The sequence below is a fragment of the Cavia porcellus genome, unplaced genomic scaffold (assembly GCF_034190915.1).
Source record: "Cavia porcellus strain 051 isolate PalLab524CR breed Dunkin Hartley unplaced genomic scaffold, mCavPor4.1 scaffold_7, whole genome shotgun sequence".
Classification (NCBI taxonomy): domain Eukaryota; kingdom Metazoa; phylum Chordata; class Mammalia; order Rodentia; family Caviidae; genus Cavia; species Cavia porcellus.
Window position 1 is genome coordinate 9,272,435 of NW_026947490.1, and position 19,763 is coordinate 9,292,197.

The 19,763-nt window shown below is 42.3% G+C and overlaps 1 protein-coding gene across 1 annotated transcript in view; it reads right to left on the reverse strand.

The window, feature by feature from the left end:
- Positions 1 to 14,502: 14,502 nt before the first annotated feature.
- Bach1 (BTB domain and CNC homolog 1) overlaps positions 14,503 to 19,763 on the reverse strand; it is a 53,448-nt gene continuing 48,187 nt past the window's right edge. The window contains exon 5 of the mRNA XM_003467177.4: positions 14,503 to 18,139. Within this exon, the coding sequence (XP_003467225.1) occupies positions 17,699 to 18,139 (441 nt within the window). The 3' untranslated portion in view covers positions 14,503 to 17,698. The remainder of the gene's footprint in view (positions 18,140 to 19,763) is intronic.

Below are 19,763 nucleotides of genomic sequence, written 5' to 3' on the forward strand. Positions count from 1 at the left end.
GAAGGCAGAAATGTTTACAGCTCTTTTTCTGTAAGGTATTCTTGGAATCCAGCGTGTGTGGCTCCTTTCAGCTGCAGCAAGACTGTTTATTTGGCTGTTTTTGTTGTGTTTTGAATCACTGAGCGATGTGCCTTCTGATGTGATGGATGGCCGCTTCCCGGATTGCTTTTCTGCTCTGCTGAGCCCTGGTGTGAGATTTATGAGTGAGAACAGCCAAATGCCAAACTCAGAAGCTGAGAGCAGGGAGAGCTGAACTGCTCTTTGTAGTCCAGAAGAAGAATGGTGGTCCCAGTGGGCAATCAAAGAGCAGGAGAAAGGAGAGTGGAATGCGACAGAATAAGGCAGAGACACATCAAGAGACTGGGCAGTCTGTGAAGATTTCCTAGTGTGAGCGGAAGATCTTAAGATCGATCTAATTGCATTCAGTTTTTAAACTATACTGCATTGTTGCAATACAAATATATTTTTACCCACATTTTTTATAAAGTTCATTCTACTCAAAACTCCAGCAAATGGGCATATGAATTATTTATTTACTTAATTTGGTGGAACTAAAAGAAGTGGTTAACTTGAAGGCCTCCATCAACAAGGTTTTAACACAGAGAAAAATAACTGATAAGCTGAAGGAATTGACGCAAGCAGGTATCTGAGACAAGGTAACCATGAGAGTAAAACACTGTGCGATAAACACCCACAGTTATGCTTTAGAAATATCCCTTTCGCTGGCACCACCACAAATAAAAAACAATGTTCAATAAATACGTGCGGCATGGACTTGAATTTTCAGAGTGGAAATGGAAGTTTGAGTCAGTCTTCCATCTCATGGGCCAGAAGAAATAATACAGAAAAGACACACAGAACAAAATGATGTCTGAGAGAAACAAAGCAGTTTTTCTTTAGCTGTGCAGTCATTAAGTGAGAACTTAATCCCAGTTCCATGCACATTGATTTAATTCCTCCCACAGTCCCCTGACAGAAGGTTTTGTGCCTGAGTCATTTCCTAAATTTGTGCAATTCCTTTAGTCGTGAAGTGCATACTTTGCATTTATTCTATGTTAAGTATGCTGGAAGTTGTCTACTCTCCCAGGCTGGTGAGCACAAGACTAGTGCATCACATGCTTGGACTGGCCAACTTCTCCCACCTTATCTTAGCAGCTATGTACTCCACTCCTCATTGCTGTCAGTGTCCAGCTGAATCCCTGATTCCACAGGAGCTCCCCTCTCACGTGCTAGTGATCCGTTCAGCTGAGACAGAGAAGAATCTACTACTCAGTGCTCTAGAAATGCTGTGAAAGGCTTCTCTACATATTAGATTCTTCTCAGATCTCCAAAACAGATCTCTCTAAATGTTGATGTAAAACAAAACAAAATAAGGCAAAACAAAAACATAAAAATCCCAAGCAAGGCTAACATGGTAATCACAGGAATTCTTTCTTGGGAAAAAATGATTATAAAATCACTATTAATAGCCCTAAGCCTAGCATTTAATGCTAGCATTTAAATCAAAGTAGGCAAAACAGAAGCATGCTTGTTTTACAAGTAAACATTCTTTGCTACTAAATCAGTCCAAAGCAAAAGTTCTGTAACTTTCTTGGGTGGACCAAAGAGATATTTTTTTAGAAAGATTAAACTGTAGTGCATGTTTTAATATTAGTGTTCTGAGTATGATTAACATCCCTTCACATGAAATGAACAGCACATCAGAAACCTGCATATCAAAATGGCATTTGGAAAATTATTTATATGCTAAGGAAGAAGCTGACATTTTGGAGATCAATTAAATGTCGACTAAGAGTTGAGAAGGGAAATAGTATGCCTTAGTCACTTTCCTCTCTGCTTGGACAAATACCTAGTAGTACTTGCAGGTCACTAGCGGGGCACAGTTTTTAGAGGTTTCAGTCTAAAGTTGCTGATTCCAGGCAGAAGTGCAAAGGGGTCTGGTGGAGGAAAGTTGCTTAGATTATGGCAGTCAGGATGCAGAGAGAGAAGCAAGGAGGCTGAGCAGGAAACAAAGCTTTCTAGGTCATGTCCCCACCGGCCCACCTCTTCCAATCAGAACCCACCTACTAATAACAAGTCAATTATATTGGCCCATGATTCAGTTATCTTCACAAAGCCCTCTTATGAGCATATATGGCCTTTGGGGGATTCCCTGTGTTCAAACCATAACATTTTCCTCATGTTTCTAGAAAGATTCACGTGTGCATCTCTTTATACAAAATGTACTCAGTTCATCTCTGACAGTAGCCAAAATTTTAACAATTTCAGTGTTACTCAAAGGTCCAAATCCAAAATTTTCCCCCTAAAACTCAATGTGAACTCTTCATCATCATCCCCTGTAAAAGTAATTCCCCTTTGAAAAGGGAGAGATAGCAACATAGAAAGGAATTGGACCAAAGCAAAACGGAAGTCCAGCAAAATAAACACTAAATCCTGGAGCTCGATGCCTAGATCTGGGAAAGCTGTGCTGAGATGTGATCTCCAAACAGCTTTGGTGATCCGTGACTCCTACGGCACTGTCGCTCTCATGGCCACTCTATTGGGCTGGTTCTGCTGTTTTCCTCAGATAGTCTGTGTTCCTGGCTTCTTCAGCTTCTTGGGGTCTCATGGCCCTTGTTGCTTCACTTTCACAGCTCCATGCTCCATCCTTTGGGGGCACACTGCCTGGTCTCCTGGGCATTCTTCTGAAATCTGGAGGAAGCCTCTATGAACCTGTCACTCTCGCGTTCTGCATGCCTAAAATCATCGTCATGTGTCTGCTCCTTGGATTATAGGTATGGAGGCCTCTGGGTACTTGAATTGCTGAGCATTCTTAAGGAAATCTCAATGAATCAATTCACAAGCAAAGTACCCTAGGTCTCTCTTCTCAAAGCAAAGTCTTTCACTTTTGATCCCTTGAACTGTGAAGGATGGGGTCTTGATGATTCCCAGGATTCACTCAAAGCATCTTTCCTATTTTCTGATGAAAAGTGTTTGTTTCATTTTTAATGAGAATTTTTTCAGCAACCAACCTGTCCTGGAGCAAAATTTTATAGACTGTAAAGCACACTTTATAGGTGCATCCTTTCTGATGAAACTTTAAAATCACTCAGCTATGGCATTTGCTCTTGATTCTTAACATAGATCTGGTTTAAAGTGTTGGAGACCACTACGAAGCAGCCTGAGCAGGATTTAAATTTTACTAATTGGCTTTCTATGTTTATCTGTGAGTCTGCTCTAGGCCTAGGCCCCTTGCCCGGTGACCTCTATGAATCACTGGTCCTGGATGAGGCCTATAGTGCCCTGTGAGGCCAGAGATACCTCAAAGGGCAAGATAAGGTCATAGCTGCGGACACTCTGGCTCCAAACCCAATTAATAAGGTAGAGACTGCAGCTGCAAAGATTACTCCTACAGTCTCACTTCTACCATGTCATCATGATAAGACACTGCTAATGAATTAACTGATTCATGACTTGGAGATGTCCTTGAAGTGACTCCCAAGGTCCTGCTCATTGCCTGCACTTTCCTCAGTTTCTCCACTCTTTGCCCTTGGTCCTAATACAAGTGGGCTGATCCAGAGAATCCTTTGTCTTTACCCTCGAAGCCTTGAGCTTAATTAAAGGGTTTTGACCCTCCTGGAGCCCTAAAAATCATGTAATTTGTCTCTTTTTATTTAACCTCCACTGTACACTCATTTGGGAGATCAGGGATCCAGGACAGAACCCTATATTAAAGCTCTCAGCAGCATCAATAGCACAGTCTGAATGTTGGGCTGCCTTGAAGTTTCTTCTGTCAGATTCATTAGTCTGCTGCCCTTAATCTCAGCCTCTCACAGAGTTCTAGAATATGAGAAAAATGTATACAAATTTTCTGCCAAAGCATAACAACTGTCAGTGGAATCCTTATTCTCAGCTGAAACTATGTTAGCCTGGCCTTTACTGTCTACACTTCTATTGGCATTCTGGACTTCAGAGCTCTGAAAACTCCCATCAAAGTTAGCTTAAAGCATTCTCTAGCTAGCATCTCCAAACTAGAATTTGGAATCAAGTTCCCCACATAAGCCAGTTTCAAAGGCTTCTGAATCACATGGTGGGCTAGATGTAGCAACAATCCCACTTCCTTGACACCAAAATATACCTTAGTTACCTGCTTCATTTTGGGGAGAAATACATAACACCCATCACTTACAGGAGAAAAGGTTTATTTGAGAACACATATTTTAGAAGTGGTCAGTTTATGGTTGTCTGATTCCAAGGTAGAAACAACATGACATGCATTTTTTTGCCATTTGTATTTTATCATCTGAGACCTGTGTATTCAACTCAGATGCCTGTTTCTGGATTGAGATTGAATTTTGGGGGTCTGATTTTCTTTTACTTCTAAAGAATTTAAAAAACTTTTTAATTTAAATTTTAAAAATTAAATTTTTTTTAATTCTAAATTTTAATTCTAAAAAACTAAAAATATCAGACCCCTGTAATTGAAAGACCCAATCCAAAAATGGGCATTTGAGATGGATAGACACTTCTGAAATGAAGAAATACAAGTGGCAAATAAATACATGAAAAGATGTTCAGCATCATTAGTCATTAGAGAAATGCAAATTAAAACCATATTGAGATTCCATCTCACTCTACAAAGAATGGCCAGACTCAAGAAAACTACCAATAACAAATGCTAGAGAGGCTGTGGGGAAAAAGGAACTCTTCTGTATTGCTGGTAGGAGTGTAGACTGTGCAACCTGTGGAGCTCGGTCTGGTGATTCCTCAAAAAGCTGGGGTTGGTAGTTCCATTTGACCACTGCTGGGTGTATTCCCAAAATAACTGAAAACATCATATCACAGGGATTTATGTGCACCCATGTTTATATTAGCACAATTTGTAATAGCCAGATCTTGGAAACAACCTAAGTGTCAATCAACTGAGGAATGGATAAAAAAAGCTGTAGTATTTTTATACAATGCAGTACTACTCAGCTATAAAGAATGATCACATTGAGATATTTATAAATAAATGGATACAACTTGAGACCATACTCATAAGTGAAATAAATCAACTCATATGTATAAATACCATATAGCTTCCTTAGTGTAAGAAATGGTAAGAGTACATAAGATTTTATGGTAATCATGATTTCCCATCATATTGCTTTGAAGGCTTATAATGTTTTCATTCATTGGTTGGAATGGTTTTATTCTGTTTCATTTGATTTTATTATGTATGATGGTATGAACAGCTACTTTGAAGAAAACAAGACATTATGGAAGCCATTACTGATTTAATATCATCTTGCTTTGAAGTCCTACCATGCTTTTGTTCTTCTGCTTCCATTGGTTCTATCATGTTGTGTCTTATTAGATTTTAATATGTGTGATAGGATAAACAAATTTTCCTGGAAAATGAGATATAGCAGCCACTGTTCCTTTTCTGTTATTTGGTTGTGAAGTTCTGTAATACTGTCATTCCCTTGAATGGTTTTATACTATTTTGTTATGTTTGATATTATTGTGTGTGAAGGTACGTCTAACTATTTCAAAAAGAGATGTTGGTCCGGGGATTTAGCTCAGCGGCACCTGCCTTGCAAGCGCGCAGTCATGATTTGATCCCCAGTACCAATAAAAAAAGAGAGATGTTATGGTAGCTACTGTTGGTATCTGGTTGTCTTGTTGTGAAGTGATGTGTTGCTTGCGTTGTTCTGTTCTGATTTGCTTTGTTCTGCTCTTGTTTTATTCTCTTTAAAAAAAAAAAGAAACAGCATGGCAGAGACTGGCAGAAGAAAGTTGCAACTAGGAAACGAAAAGTGAAGGGGGACTTAAAGGAGACTTAGAGGAGACTTTCAGGTCATTTTCCCAGTGACCTGCCCCACCTACCTTCTAAGCAGACTCCACTTCCTAGCAGCAAGTCCTCTGTATCAGCCCCAGAATTCAGTCACCTTCCAGAGCTCCACCTATGAGCACATGAAGCCTTTGGGGGCATTATTAATCCAAACCATATCACAGTATATGCAGAAAAGCTGTCCATGTATAAATGTATAAATGAAAAAAGGAATATACTACACTCAATTTTTAAAACCCTGTCAATAATCATCTCATTTATAGTTGAAGAACAATGCAGATAATAGAGATGAGGGGGAGTGAAAAAAGTGTTTGCACGATGTAAGACTTTGTTTTTAAACCCGAATCTATGTTTCCATCAGTAGAGGGTGCAGATGTCCCTGAAGATTCCTGCACATCACTGGACTTGCTCCTCTACGGGAATATCCTGCTCTTTCCCTTCTTTTAAGCTTCTCAAAGCCTCCACACTTACTGCCTTCACATAATTCCACTTCACATTTTCCCTTATGCTTTGCAGAAGATTTCCCCTTAAACTTTTTGCTTGGTCCATCTTTTGAGAATTAGTTCCCTGTCTAGAATTAGTTCCCTGTCTGATTGATAAATCTGGGGAGACAAACTGATATTTTTCCACCCACCATAGTCATTCTGTGTGTCAGTGTATTCCTGTAACAAGTTTGTCTCTGTTCCTTTACACTCCTACACTCCTGCACTACCAAGAATTGAGGCTGTATAAGCAATGCTGCCCTACTTAGAAAAACAGCTCTTCATAAAAACTAGAGGTGAAGAAACCAGAGGGCAGGGCATGGTGGTACACACCTGTAATCTCAGATTTGGGACACTGAGGCAGGAGGATTGTTATGAGTTCGAGCCTGGACTACCAAGTGAGCTCAAGGCAGCTAGAATTGCATAGTGAGACCCTGTCTCAGAAAAGACAAAGAAAAAAAAAACAGAGGTGAGAAAAGTTACTTGCCTCTAGCAATGAGAAATAAATTGATGGAATAAATTTAAGTTTGGAATTTGCTAAGCTCTCACTGTAAACTGTAAGCTCATCCACAATAAAACATTTATTTTGGCTTGGATCACTGTTTTATTTTTCTAGTTGTCTATAACTGAAAAAGGAATACAAATGGCTCCTTTGGAAACCCAAAAAGCGTCCATGTTTTAGAGTCATTGAAAAAAGAATAGAACTTGGGAAGTAATAACTATAGAATCTTGGAATCATGTGAGCCACTATGTACCATGGAAGCTTGTAGTAGGCCTGGTGGTTGTAAGTTAGTTTTTGATAAAATGTTTTAGGCCAGCCTGTGAACATTTTTAATCTGGAGAGTCACTGTGGCATATGATGCTTTATGCTCAGTGTGACTTTCTGTGGAGTTACTACTCAACCCATAGCAGCCAGGAGACAGAGACAGGAGGGAGGACACAGAGACAGGACTCATTTCCAGGTCAAATCCTAGTGACCTACCTCTTCCAACGAGGCCCTGCTTTTTAGTAGCACCTGTAGTTATTAACAAATCAATGAATTAATTCACTGATGAGTATTCTGACTCCAAGATCCAATAACTGTCCAAAAGCCTCACTTCTAAACACGAGACTTTTGAGGGACATTTAAATCTAAACCTTAACAGCATCTAAGCAAAAAACACAAGGATCTTTCCAGAGGTGTGGACTGGCTCACTGGAATGTGTGATTCTTTAAGGAACTCCATTACTAGGTGGATGCCAATCGAGTGACTCAGAGTTACTGATGAGACACATGCAAAATTACCACAGTGTATGTGCCACTTAGTTTGAAAGCAAGCTACTCCTCAGCTATTAAAGCAGTTAGCCCAGGAAAGCTGTTTCCAGAATGCAGCACCTGGTATGCCTAAAAATCACAGTGCCTGCTAATCTTTGCCTTTTTTCTGGCATCTACAATACATGCTCTCTAAGCCCAGGTATCAGACATTCCCACCTCTTCCCTACCCTCGTGGACTGCCAGAGGTATGAATGGAGTGGGTGTAAGGTGGCTTGGATTAATCTGTGGGAAGCAGGCTGTGAGTGGGCTCTCCAGTACCAGCAACTCACCAGCCTCAAGGAACAGCGAGCCATGAGGCAGTTGGCACCCTCAGTAGTGACAACATGAGACGTTCTTCTGCAGTTTCCACAAAAAAAGGGGGACTAATGGGACAATTAAGTGCAACTGGGAAGAAGAATATGTGCTCTGTCAGATGTTTTCAATGTGCCTAGGTTTCAGAGTGCTTGTAAGAGTCTAGTTTTTCGTGAGTGGTAAAGATCAGTGAGTACACTACACTCCCTTCTGTACTCAGAAGGGAAGGAGCAGAGGAAACGCCAGGCTTGGATCCATGTGGCTCATCTCTAGTTGACTTTGATTGCTTAGATCCACATGGAGGAGAAACCATACCAAAAGGCCAACATCCTTAAGCGCACACATCCACTGTGCCATAGGCCTGATAATGTCTGCTGGGAATATTGGCCTCGGCTACGAAGAAGTGTGAAGAGATACATTACTGGAAGGAGAAATCCAAATGATGGCATCAAGCAACAGTGGTTATCTTAACCACTTCCCTATTCCTGAAACCTACATTTTAGAACTTTATTTGGACTCGTGGTTTACACGTTTCAGTCCTTGCATGTTCAGCCAGCATGGCAGAAGGTTCTGGTGGAGGAAAACTGCTCCCATCATGGCATCCAGAAAGTAAAGAGAAAATCGAGGGAGACAGAAACTCCCAAAGCACAACTCCAGTGACCTGCTTTTTCCAACCTCCTCACAGTAAGTCAGCTGTGATGCTCCCCAGTTCAGTCACCTTCCAAGTCACCGGGGGATCATACAGATGATAAAGCATAACAACGGTCTTTCCCCCAGAAAGGGGCAATGCATAAAGCCAAAATTAAACCCTGAGTCATCCAAATACAGATTAAGGTCACAGGTTGTGACCTATAGAACAGCAGCATCTCTCAAAAGATGACGCTAAAATTTTCTACGTTTCTTTTTTTGTGATGTCATGAAGTCTGTCCTTTGGTCTTGGAAAGCACTCAGTACTTCATTCATGAAATAGTTGTCTGAGATAGCTGATCTAATGCCTAAAGATTGGCTTATTTTGAAACAAGTGTGGCCATGGGGCCGAAGTGTGACAATTCTTCATACTCTGAAAGATGAACGGACCAGAGTTGGCCTTGAACTTAGCTTTTTATGAAATCCTGCAGATCTACTCCCGTAAAGACAACCATACTTGTAACTTCTCAAAGTTCAACTCCAACAAGAATTCCTCTGGCTAAGGCTGACTGAATGATGCAACAGGCAGTAGAATTTTTAGATACCTTTTTTTTCTTGAAGTTTTTCAACTTAAAACTCCTGAGACAAGAGAATTTGGAGTTGCCTCCTTCAGTGTCTTTGGATGTGAGCTCCCAAAGCGATTTAACCTTTGAACAGTTTTTTCCCCCTAAAAATTGAAGGGTACTTCTCTTCAAACCTGGGATGCCATTATTATTGGACAAATTTTCATGCACTGTCTTAGGGGCATCTTCCTGTGCTGGGATTTAATCTCATTGTAGAACCTGTGAACGTGCTTTAATGGCAGGAGGGACTTGGAGGAATGGGAAATATAATCTCTACTTTTTGAAACAGAGTAGGCTCTGCATTTTCTCAATAGTTGATTGTTGGACTCACTTCAGAGCCTTCTGGGAGTCCGATTAACCACCTTCCACTGGTACTTCCAAGGCTGATACTGGGGAGCAGCCTCACAAAAGTGGCGACAGGTCTGTCTCCTGAAATGTGGCTCTCCTCTAGTAGGTGAATCACCAGCAGCCCTGGGTGGGCAAAGGGCAATGGTCAAGGTTAATGCTTCAAGAAAACCTAACACTGCAAGAGGCAAGAGGAACATATCTTTCTAGTTCAGATCTTCAGGATCCCGCCTGCCCTCCGTATCACGAGTAAGCCCAAATGGTCCTATCCGCCCTACTGTTGGATTTACCCTCCTATAAAAAGCACAGTTGTCCTGCTCCTCCCCAGCCTTCCCCTCTTGGGCTGGGAGTAGCTAGGCAGACTGACCGGAGCCGCGGGAGACAGGAGACCAAACTCGAGCAGGATCAGCTCTCAAACTTTATTACGTACAGCGAACCGGACCTGACAAGGTCCCCCACCCTCGGTGTTGATTCCTCTTCCGCCGTTGGAGGCAGGAACAACCTCTTATAAGGGGAAGCAGTATCCAATCACAGAGAAGCGCGCCTAACAAGCTGATAGGCTAGCGTCACGGGTAACTGGGCAGATATGACAATTTGGCGGGCTTGTTCAGGCCGGGAAGAACCCAGAAGCAGGAAATGGGCGCCATTCATAGGCGGCTTCCCACATCTCCCCCTTTTTTATTTATTAAAATAGGATGGTCTGTGGGTCCCTCCAAGGTGTCTATGACCTTGTTGCTGTTAGACACCTAGGAGTGGGCCTACCTTGTAGGCCGAGGCATGAGAGAATGTAGAGATCTATACCCTGCTGTGCATCACCCTGTTTTGTGCATATCCTTGCGCCAGGACCATGCTCAAGGTGAGTGGTTCATTTTTTCGCAGGGCCAGGCTTTTGTGAACCGAACCTGGATGCATATAGACATTCATTCCTGTCTTCCCCCCAACCTTTGGGGTGGATGGCACTGCAGTACCCTTGGTCTCGCATCTCAATGCCAATAATTTGACTCTGGGAGGGACCCCTGGCCTTATAGGCCATGTATATCTGAGTGGAGCCTGTCTTAGGTTGACCGGGAGGGCTTTTCCCGTCTTACCCGTCATTGGCTTGCCCACTCAGCTCTTATAGCTGATGTTCTGCAATGTGAAGGAGATATGCGGTGGCCTGCTGGCCTGATGGGCCACCTGCTGCCATTTGCATGGCTGCCATAGCTGTGATCTTAACCTGCTGCTGAGTTTGTATGAGGCGATCTAACAAGCATTTAATAACCACAAGCCCTACTAGGATAGCCATGGCAATTAGGATCCAAAAAGAGGTAATCGTGGGACAGAAGGAAGAGAAATGGAGGGTCGACTGGAGTTAAGCGGGTGGGTCATAATCAAGGACTGTTTGATTGATGGTGTAAACCCTGGGTGAGGCGGGCGAGGCCACCGAAAAAGGTGCCAATGTAGGCGGGTGGTGCCAAGGACCCCAAAGATATTGTGGTGGTTCTGTGGAATCTGAGCATATCACAGGGGTGATTAATAGGAACCCACAGAATAGAAAAAACTCCAAACCAGACATTTTAGTTTGTAGATGGTCTCGGGCGCTGAGCGTCGGTCCCAGAAGGGTCGAGTTGACTTGTGTCCACGGGCTTATCCTCCTGTGCTTTATCAGGAACTGGTGGGGAGTTTCCTGCTCGCGTCAATCTTTCCGGGACCCACAGCGGTTCGCAGCCTGGTTCCTGTGGGAAAACACAAACCGCACCTCGGGTCCAGCTAACCACTGGATCCGGGCCCATCCATTGTCCTGTAAGGACATCTTTCCATCTCACCAGCCCTTTGTCGGCCGGGGACGGGTTATTGTGCTCCATGGCAGGGGAATGATTATGGTAAAGAGTGCCAATGATATTCTTCCTTTGGGCATTAGGCCATGGCCTATCCCCTCTTTTTGCTTTTGTAAGACACCCTTGAGTGTCCGATGTACCCGTTCAATGATGCCTTGTCCTTGAGGGTTATATGGAATGCCATGTTTAAGAGTGACCTCCATTTGTTGACAAAATGTCATAAAAATTTTGCTGGTATAGGCAGGACCATTGTCTGTTTTTAGTATATTGGGCTTTCCCCAAGCAGCCCAGGCTGCCAGGCAATGATTAATAGAGTGGGTGGCCCTTTCTCCGGGTTCTGCCGAGGCAAACATAACCTGAGAAGCGGTGTCAACCGAAACATGTACATATTTTTCCGAATTCTGGGATGTGTGTTTGCCAAATATGATTGGGGCACAGTCCTCTCGGGTTAACACCAATAGATTGTTGAGGTGAAGAGATCACACAGGCCTGCCAATGCCTCTAAAAGCGCCATGGTAAATGGCGCATTGGGCCCATAAGCTGAAACTGCGTCCTTGATAGCTTTAAGTTGTTTAATTTCTAAGGGCTCATAATATCCTCCTCCTCCCCTGCCTCCTACTTGTACCGGGAATGCATGGAGACCGGAACACTCAAAGGGAAGCCGCGACCATACCCTCTGGTGGAAGGACCGTGAACTTGCCAAAGGGCGGAAGGGCTTAAGCTCCTCCCGTAAGGCGGAGTAGCTCGAGCAGGGTGGTGTTTGGTTCCCCTTTTTATCTTCCGGAGCCCTGAATTCCTCTTTAAGCTGTGCAGGAGGGTCCTGTTTAGCGAAGACAACCTCCTCTTCTGAACCTTCCGAATCAGAATCAGAATTAGAGCCCTGAGGGTCCTCCGGAGACCCACAATCGGCAGTGGCTCCGGGCTCCTCTGAGCATTCCGATCGAGCTCTATCAAAAGCCTGTCGGGCTGTATTAGCGAAGCGAAAGCAAAACAGAGGCAAAGGGAAAAAGAAAAAAAAAAACCGGCGTCCACTCGTGTGGCGCTCAAAATCTGTTAGGTGCGTCCACCCAACCCAGGTGACCCAGTACTCACCTGTCCCGGGAACCGCTGTATCTCACGTAGCTGATCAGGGTGAAGAGAAGAGGCGCTCGAGGCCTTCCGTTGTTATTGGGCCAGGTCCTCCGTCGTACCGCAGGCGACAGCAATCGCACCTCCCGGCCGAAGAGGCACGTCGCTGAGTCTTTTATTCCCCGTACGGGGGCCACCAGATGACCGGAGCCGCGGGAGACAGGAGACCAAACTCAAGCAGGATCAGCTCTCAAACTTTATTACGTACAGCGAACCGGACCTGACAAGGTCCGCCACCCTCGGTGTTGATTCCTCTTCCGCCATTGGGGGCAGGAACAACCTCTTATAAGGGGAAGCAGTATCCAATCACAGAGAAGCGCGCCTAACAAGCTGATAGGCTAGCGTCACGGGTAACTGGGCAGATATGACAATTTGGCGGGCTTGTTCAGGCCGGGAAGAACCCGGAAGCAGGAAATGGGCGCCATTCATAGGCGGCTTCCCACAGCAGACAAGTAAATCTAATTCCACAATTCGCTCCCAGCAAATCCACTAGGGTAAACAGGTAGAAATCTGTAAATTCCAACCTGCTCTCCATTAGCAATGTGGATGGACCACTGTTTTCTAGAAAGGCTGAAAATCATGCACAGAGAGGGAACTATTTATTAGCCACCCTCAACCGAAGTCTGCTAGGGTTGCTCAGGTAGAATTTCAAGTTTGAGTTGGGCTGGGAAAACGTTTGGTGACTGAACAAGGCTCTCAAAATTTAAAATTTTTAAAAGGGTTGGGGATGAAGCTGAGTGGGAAGCTTGGTGGGGAGCCTCTGGATTCATCCCAGCATTGCAAAATAAATACATACATAAATAAATAAAAATCCCTCAACACAGAGCGCTTAACACTTCTTTAAAGAGCAGACAGTCAGACCTTCACTCAGACCTTCACCAAGTTGGCGGTTCAGGGCAAATATGCACGTTGCTGGGCCACACTGGTAAAGGACAAACAGACCCCTGCCCTCCAAGGGCCTCCGAGGCCGGGCTCCTCCTCCCTCCCTGGGACATGACCCAATGTCTGCACTGGGGTTGGGGGTTTAGCTCAGCGGCACAAGCGCCTGCCTTGCAAGCAGGCAGTCGTGAGTTCGATCCCTGGTACCAGTAAAAACAAAAAAAGACCAAAAAAAAAAAACCCAGTGTCTGCACTGAGGTCTCCTCCCCCTGGAGTCATCCTTCTCTACCTGGACGGAAGTCTTATTGAAACTCTGTATTTCATATTGCTTCTCCCTTAAGCTCTTGCAGCAACCACAGCACCTCACCCAGCTCAACACTTACATGTCATCCTGACTCCACACCTAGGCCAGTCTGAGTTCAACATCAGTGAGGCTCATCTCGAGTGATGACTGGTATGAATGCTGCCTGTGTTACAGGATGGACAACATCCCTGGTTTCTGTTCATGTCCTCGTTTTGCAAAATCTCCCCAACTGGGAATCTCCATTAGCAGGCCAGAAGGCCACGCTTGCAGGCTTAGTAACAGGAGCAGCTGCTCAAAGCTTGGTTACATGGGCCGTATTAGAAACTGAATATAATGTAACAGCTAAGCAGGTAAGGCTTTAACACTCAATGACTTCTGGGCATGGTGATGCACTCCTATAATCCCAGCACTCAGGAGGCTGAGGCAGGAGCAGTGTCACAAGTTTGAGGCCAGCCTGGGCTATATATATATAGTGAGCATAAGGCCAGCCTGAACTACATAGGAAGAACCTGTCTCCAAACAAAACCAAAAAGCCAATGACTGACAGAGATACCTTTGAAGGCTCCTAAACCACATAGCAAAATAAACTACATTAGCCAGATTAAAAACCTGCACTTCTTACAACACCTGAGTACCAACCTTATTTTTCTTCAGGCATATATTTTCTAATCAAGTATTTTCTTCTGTCATGATTTCTGATGAAAATACCAACATTAACAAATTCATTTGAGGTGAGTAAATGGAAATGGGATGCACAACTCTATGCAGTTAGAAACAATTTTAGAGAATTTTATTAATTTATCGACACCTAGTATTTGTATTTTGCTACATTTAGATAAGCACACTAAGAACATGTAAATTAAATACCAGAAAAGTATACTTTTAATGAAACGGTTTTAATAAGACATGGATATACAAGTTTAGTGGTTTTATTGTATTGTTAGAAAATTATATTATGAAAGATACAAAAAAAATCAATAATGCTATTATTTATTTTTACAATCAGTATGCCATCTTTTACCATTATGGCTTTAAATTTTCATTCTACCCAACAGGTCTCAAAGAATAGTTTATTACATGCCTTAATAAAACATTTAAAATATTTACAAATTCAAAATAGATGTTTTATAACTGAAAAAAGTTCACCTGAGAATTCATGGTAACATTTGCCTTGTCTTTATTTTCCAAGTTGTGAATGTGGCTGAGTGTCCACAAGTAATCTGTATCACCTACTGTATCAACTACATTTAATTACTCATTTAAATCAGGTTAAGCATTGAGCTATAGTAAATCAAAAACTTACAGATGGAGAACCAATATTATATTCACATTTGTTTTAAATAGAACAATTTAACAAATTACTATCACTGTAGGAGTCAAATAAGGAGCAAATTTTATGGTAATGTTATTTTACGTAACACCTTTTTAAAAATCTTGATCAAGCACTTAGAAGGCCAGTTCATAAACAGGAACAATAATCATGTCCATATGCAACACAAACTGAAAACAATTCCAAATTCTGCATGAAGGAAAAGGCATACACTGTATATACATAATCCTATTATTTGTTTTCAGCAGTCTCAAAAAAAATATTGCCTTGAAACAAACTGTCTTAGAAAAAACTTCTTTAGAAGTTAATGTTAAAATAGGCATAAATGTGTAATGCTATGCAATATATAGAAAACTTCCCCACCTTATGGCCAAAAGACAAAGATAAAATCTTTTTTGTCTATCTATATTACAACTTGAAAATCATGTAGGTATGAGGTAGTGTAGTTATACTTATATTACATGCTGGCTATTAAAAGTAATGCTAAAATTTAAGAAATATTACATGTGGCCAATTATCACATACCACTAAAATAACCCTTAATGCTAAACTGTTTATACGTAGAGGGAAATATAAAATAGGTGCTTTAAAAATCATATTTGAACTGTGGAAACAACTAGGTTTTAGCATAAAATAATAAATTTTAAAAGCAAATATTTACAGTTTCAATTAAAGCACAGACAATTACTTGACATTTGCACATACACACACTGATGCCTGACAGCTGAGTGTACACTGAGGTAGGAAATCAAGGATTTCATTGGCTTGAATAAGATTTTACACTTTGTAAACCAGAAGTCTTTATATTATTTTATATTGTGAAGCAGAAATTTAAAATGACAAGTATCAAGGAAACAGCTACATGGGGAGATATACAGGTACACATAATTATTTTGTAGTATGGGATGCATTCTCACAAAATGATCATTCTCCCTGACAAATCAAAAGTATTTATGGAAGCCTCTAGAAAATAATACCGATTCTCTCTCCTGATTAAGTCAATAACAGAAATAACATATAAACACTGAAAATGTATTAGCAATATCCACTCCCACCCTAATGTCTGATGAATCACTCTGGAACATTGAAACTGGTCCCCACGTACTCTCAAGGCAGAAGTCTATTTGCTTTCGGACTCATTTGTACACACTGGGCGGGTCTTTCCCCCCTTCAGTCACTCAGCTTTTTTTTTGGTACCGGGACCAAACTCAAGACCTTGCGCTTGCCAGGCAGCCACCTTTGCCGCTGAGCTAAACCCCCGGCAGTTACTCAGCAGCACTCTAGAGGAGGACCTCTCCAGGTGTCTGACTTAATGAAACTAAGTACTTTCCATTCTCAATACTATAAACTACCCCTCTGTCCCCTCAAAAACTGGGTTCTACTTGTTTCTACAAATGCAGGTTAAGTGTCCTTTATCTGAAAGGCTTGAGACCAGATTTCAGATTTTTCAGATTTGAATATTTTCTATACGTATAATGAGATATCATGACGACTGATCCCAAACTTAAACATGAAATTCATCTAGGTTTCTATGTACCTTACACACACAGCCTAAAGTAATTTTAAAGAACAGTTTGTGTTTTAACTTGTCACCTGAGGTCAGGTGTGGAATTTTCTACTTGGAACATCACGTCAGAGTCCAAAAGTTTCAGATTTTGAAGAATTTCAGACTTCCTGATTAGGGATGCTGAACCTGTATGTAATTTCTGTTTTGTTTAACTGCGTAAGTCTAAAGCTTTTATCTTAATCTCAGGTCTATAATTCCAAATTGGCTAAGAATCGTTATGAAATATTGGGGCAGGTCTTTAAACTACACATTTTATAACAGGATCAAATAAATACAAAGAATGATTTTTAAATGCCCACGTTAAAATGACTTTTGTGCCTTTATACCACACTAAATATGTAAAAGAAAGGATTAAAATCTGGTTCCCAAATGGCACAAAATCAAGTTTCACCTTTTCTTACAAACCTACAGTTTTAGTAGACATTTTTTCTGTAATAATGGTATTCACAAGTATACCATACGGCTTTAAAGACAGGACAAAAAATGAACAGTGCTCCTGGAAATGCGGGCAATTGTCTGTGCCATTAATGTCTGCTTTTCTGGCTCTGGGGACGCAACGGTGCCAAAGTGAAGAGCCCTGTATGCTGACCACGAAAGACAACGCTGCCCGCTCACTGACTCAGCACTGCATCCGAGTCCTGTGACTTCTTCCAAGAATGCAAGCAAACAGAAAGATCATGCTGGGCCCAAAATGACAGAGACTGACGGGGGTGGGAGGTAAGGGATGGGTGGTGGTGCGTTACTGACATTTATGTGCTGTCTGTGCAGCCAGAAACCTAGTCAATACTGAGGACAAAAGCCCCCACCTTAGGCAGCCACCTGCCTGTTGAGCACAGCTGAGGAACCACAGTGAAGCCCAACCCACATCTGCCAGGGTTCCGGTAAGATGGTTTCTTTTCATGCTGCAGCTCTCCCCGCCACTGCAGACTCCCTATTTCTGAATAGACCAGGTCTCTATTAGCACTGCTTTTTAATCCAGTACACCTCAAAAGGTCAACCCAGGAGCAAATCATTTGTGTCTTTTGTGGATATCGGGGACTGACTTGGGCGAGATGCCCTGAATGGAAAGCTATGAAGGAGAACAAGCTGTTAGAGCAGAGATGACTGTACTGGGTTTCAAGACAATGCCAGGACTTCAGTAGGAAACCCAAGGGGCTGAAGGAGGGGAGGGCAGCTTCATTCATCAGTAGTACATTTATCAGTCATCTGCTGACAGAAATCGGTGATCCCTCCACCCTGGCGACCCTGCTCCGCGGGTCCCGTGGCCTCCAAGACCGTGGAAGCCGAGGCCGTGGAAGCCTCGGACCCCACAGCGCAGCCGGGCGCTCCGCCGCCTCCTCTCCCGCCTGGGGGCTGCGCAGCCGGGGGCCAATCAGATAAACTGAAGATGGACTGCAACAGGAGCTCGCCGTCAGAAGCGCCTTTGCCTTTTTCAGAGATTAGAAAGGAAAGTGGGCAGTCGGCGGCTGAGTACTTGGCCAGGATCTGTATTTGCTCCTGACTCAGGGCTGCCTCTTCGCAGACCTGCTGGCACAGGCCAGTCAGGTTCTGCTTTGTCTCCCCCAGTGTGGACAGAATGTGGTCTCTTTCCTTCAGCAAGTTCTCCTTTTCATTTTGCTGCCAAGGGGAGAGAGACAAGAATTTGTTATTAGCTTGATCAGCATTCTTAACAGGATTGAAGAGTATCTTCTCACTAAATAACATGCAGGAATTCTTCGTTCAAATACATGTTAAATAACAAAGATCCAGAACCTGTCCAAAACTCTTAAGAGTCAGACAGATGTTACAATTCAGAATTTTCAGATTTTAGAAATGTAATATGAATCACTTAGAATTCCTCCAGCAGATACCGAGCCGCACCAAATATTACTCATCTTTACGTTGAAACACCCAGATACCAAGTAACACACAGAGGAGGAAAAAACGATGTAATCTCATCAATTGGCTTTTCTGGATAAGAGGTTGTACCAAACTTGCAGTTTCCAGAGCTTTTTGGATTTGCAGACTGAAGATAAACGAGTATGAACTTGAGGTTTTAAGCGCACTGCAAGGAAACAGGCTTAACTACAGTGCTCATGCTAATGACTGCTTTCCAGTGCCTGATACTCTGCTGAATGTTTTCAAATACGAAGCCTCAGCTGTCTAATCCACAGAGTGACTGCTGATGTACGTAGCACTGAGCCCTCCATACCGCTAGGGTGAAGAGTCCCGAGACAGATGGCCAATGGTGAGCTACTTAAGCGTGAGTTCTTCCCTGTACAAGACATCTACCATTGGACTTGTTTCAAAAACTCTTCTGGTTCCTGTGTTTCTTACCACTTATCACTGCTGACTATGTGAGTTTTTTACCCTCATCCTTCCTATCCCACCTTTTTATTGCTTCACATGTATTATGAGCTAGGAAAATTAATAAAAAAGCTATTTATAAGGTAAGAGTCTTGTTCTGGTATCTGTAAAACTTTTGTTTCAAAAGAGAAATGCGTATGAGTCAATAATAAGAGAAAGAGAAAAACCAAGATCAATGTTCATCTAGTATATTTGTTCTTATGAAGTTTGTTACAGTTCTCAGACAAAACAAATCTCAGGTGCATAGAGCACGCCAGCATACCCACTGCAGCCCATCCTGAGAAGGAACACGTTTAACGTAACCTGTACCCTTCCTTTTTATGGTCTCCTAGAAGCTAATCCAAATAAAGATGGCAAGAAACAAAACCCCCAGAAGAAAGTGAAAGATGTATTTCTTCAGAAACAGCATTATATAATCATGGATTCAACTATCAAAGTTGGGATGAATTTATTCTAAATATGCAAGGGAAAATTTCCACTGTTAGGTTGTCTTAAATTAAATATGGCTGAATAAAACAATGAATATTTAAGTTTTTTCTCACACACCAGAACTACTACTTAACCTAAAGATGCTATGATGATAACAAATAGTGTTTTATGACTTCTGCATTTTTGTGTAAATATCTATACAATCGTTAAATACTCCCACACCTCCTATTCCACCAATCATTCATTAGTGTACCTTACAAGATGGTTTGCTGCTTCACAATTACAGTGAGTATAACCCTGAAATTCTACCATGATTATTTCTGTAAGTTAACGGCTACCCTCTACTCCTCTGTACTTCACACTGACTCCTATACAGCTATTTTCACTCTAATTTTAAAACACAAATTTACTATGATAGTTGTCAGATTAATCACTGATAGTTACATGGAAAAAGTAACCCAAATTA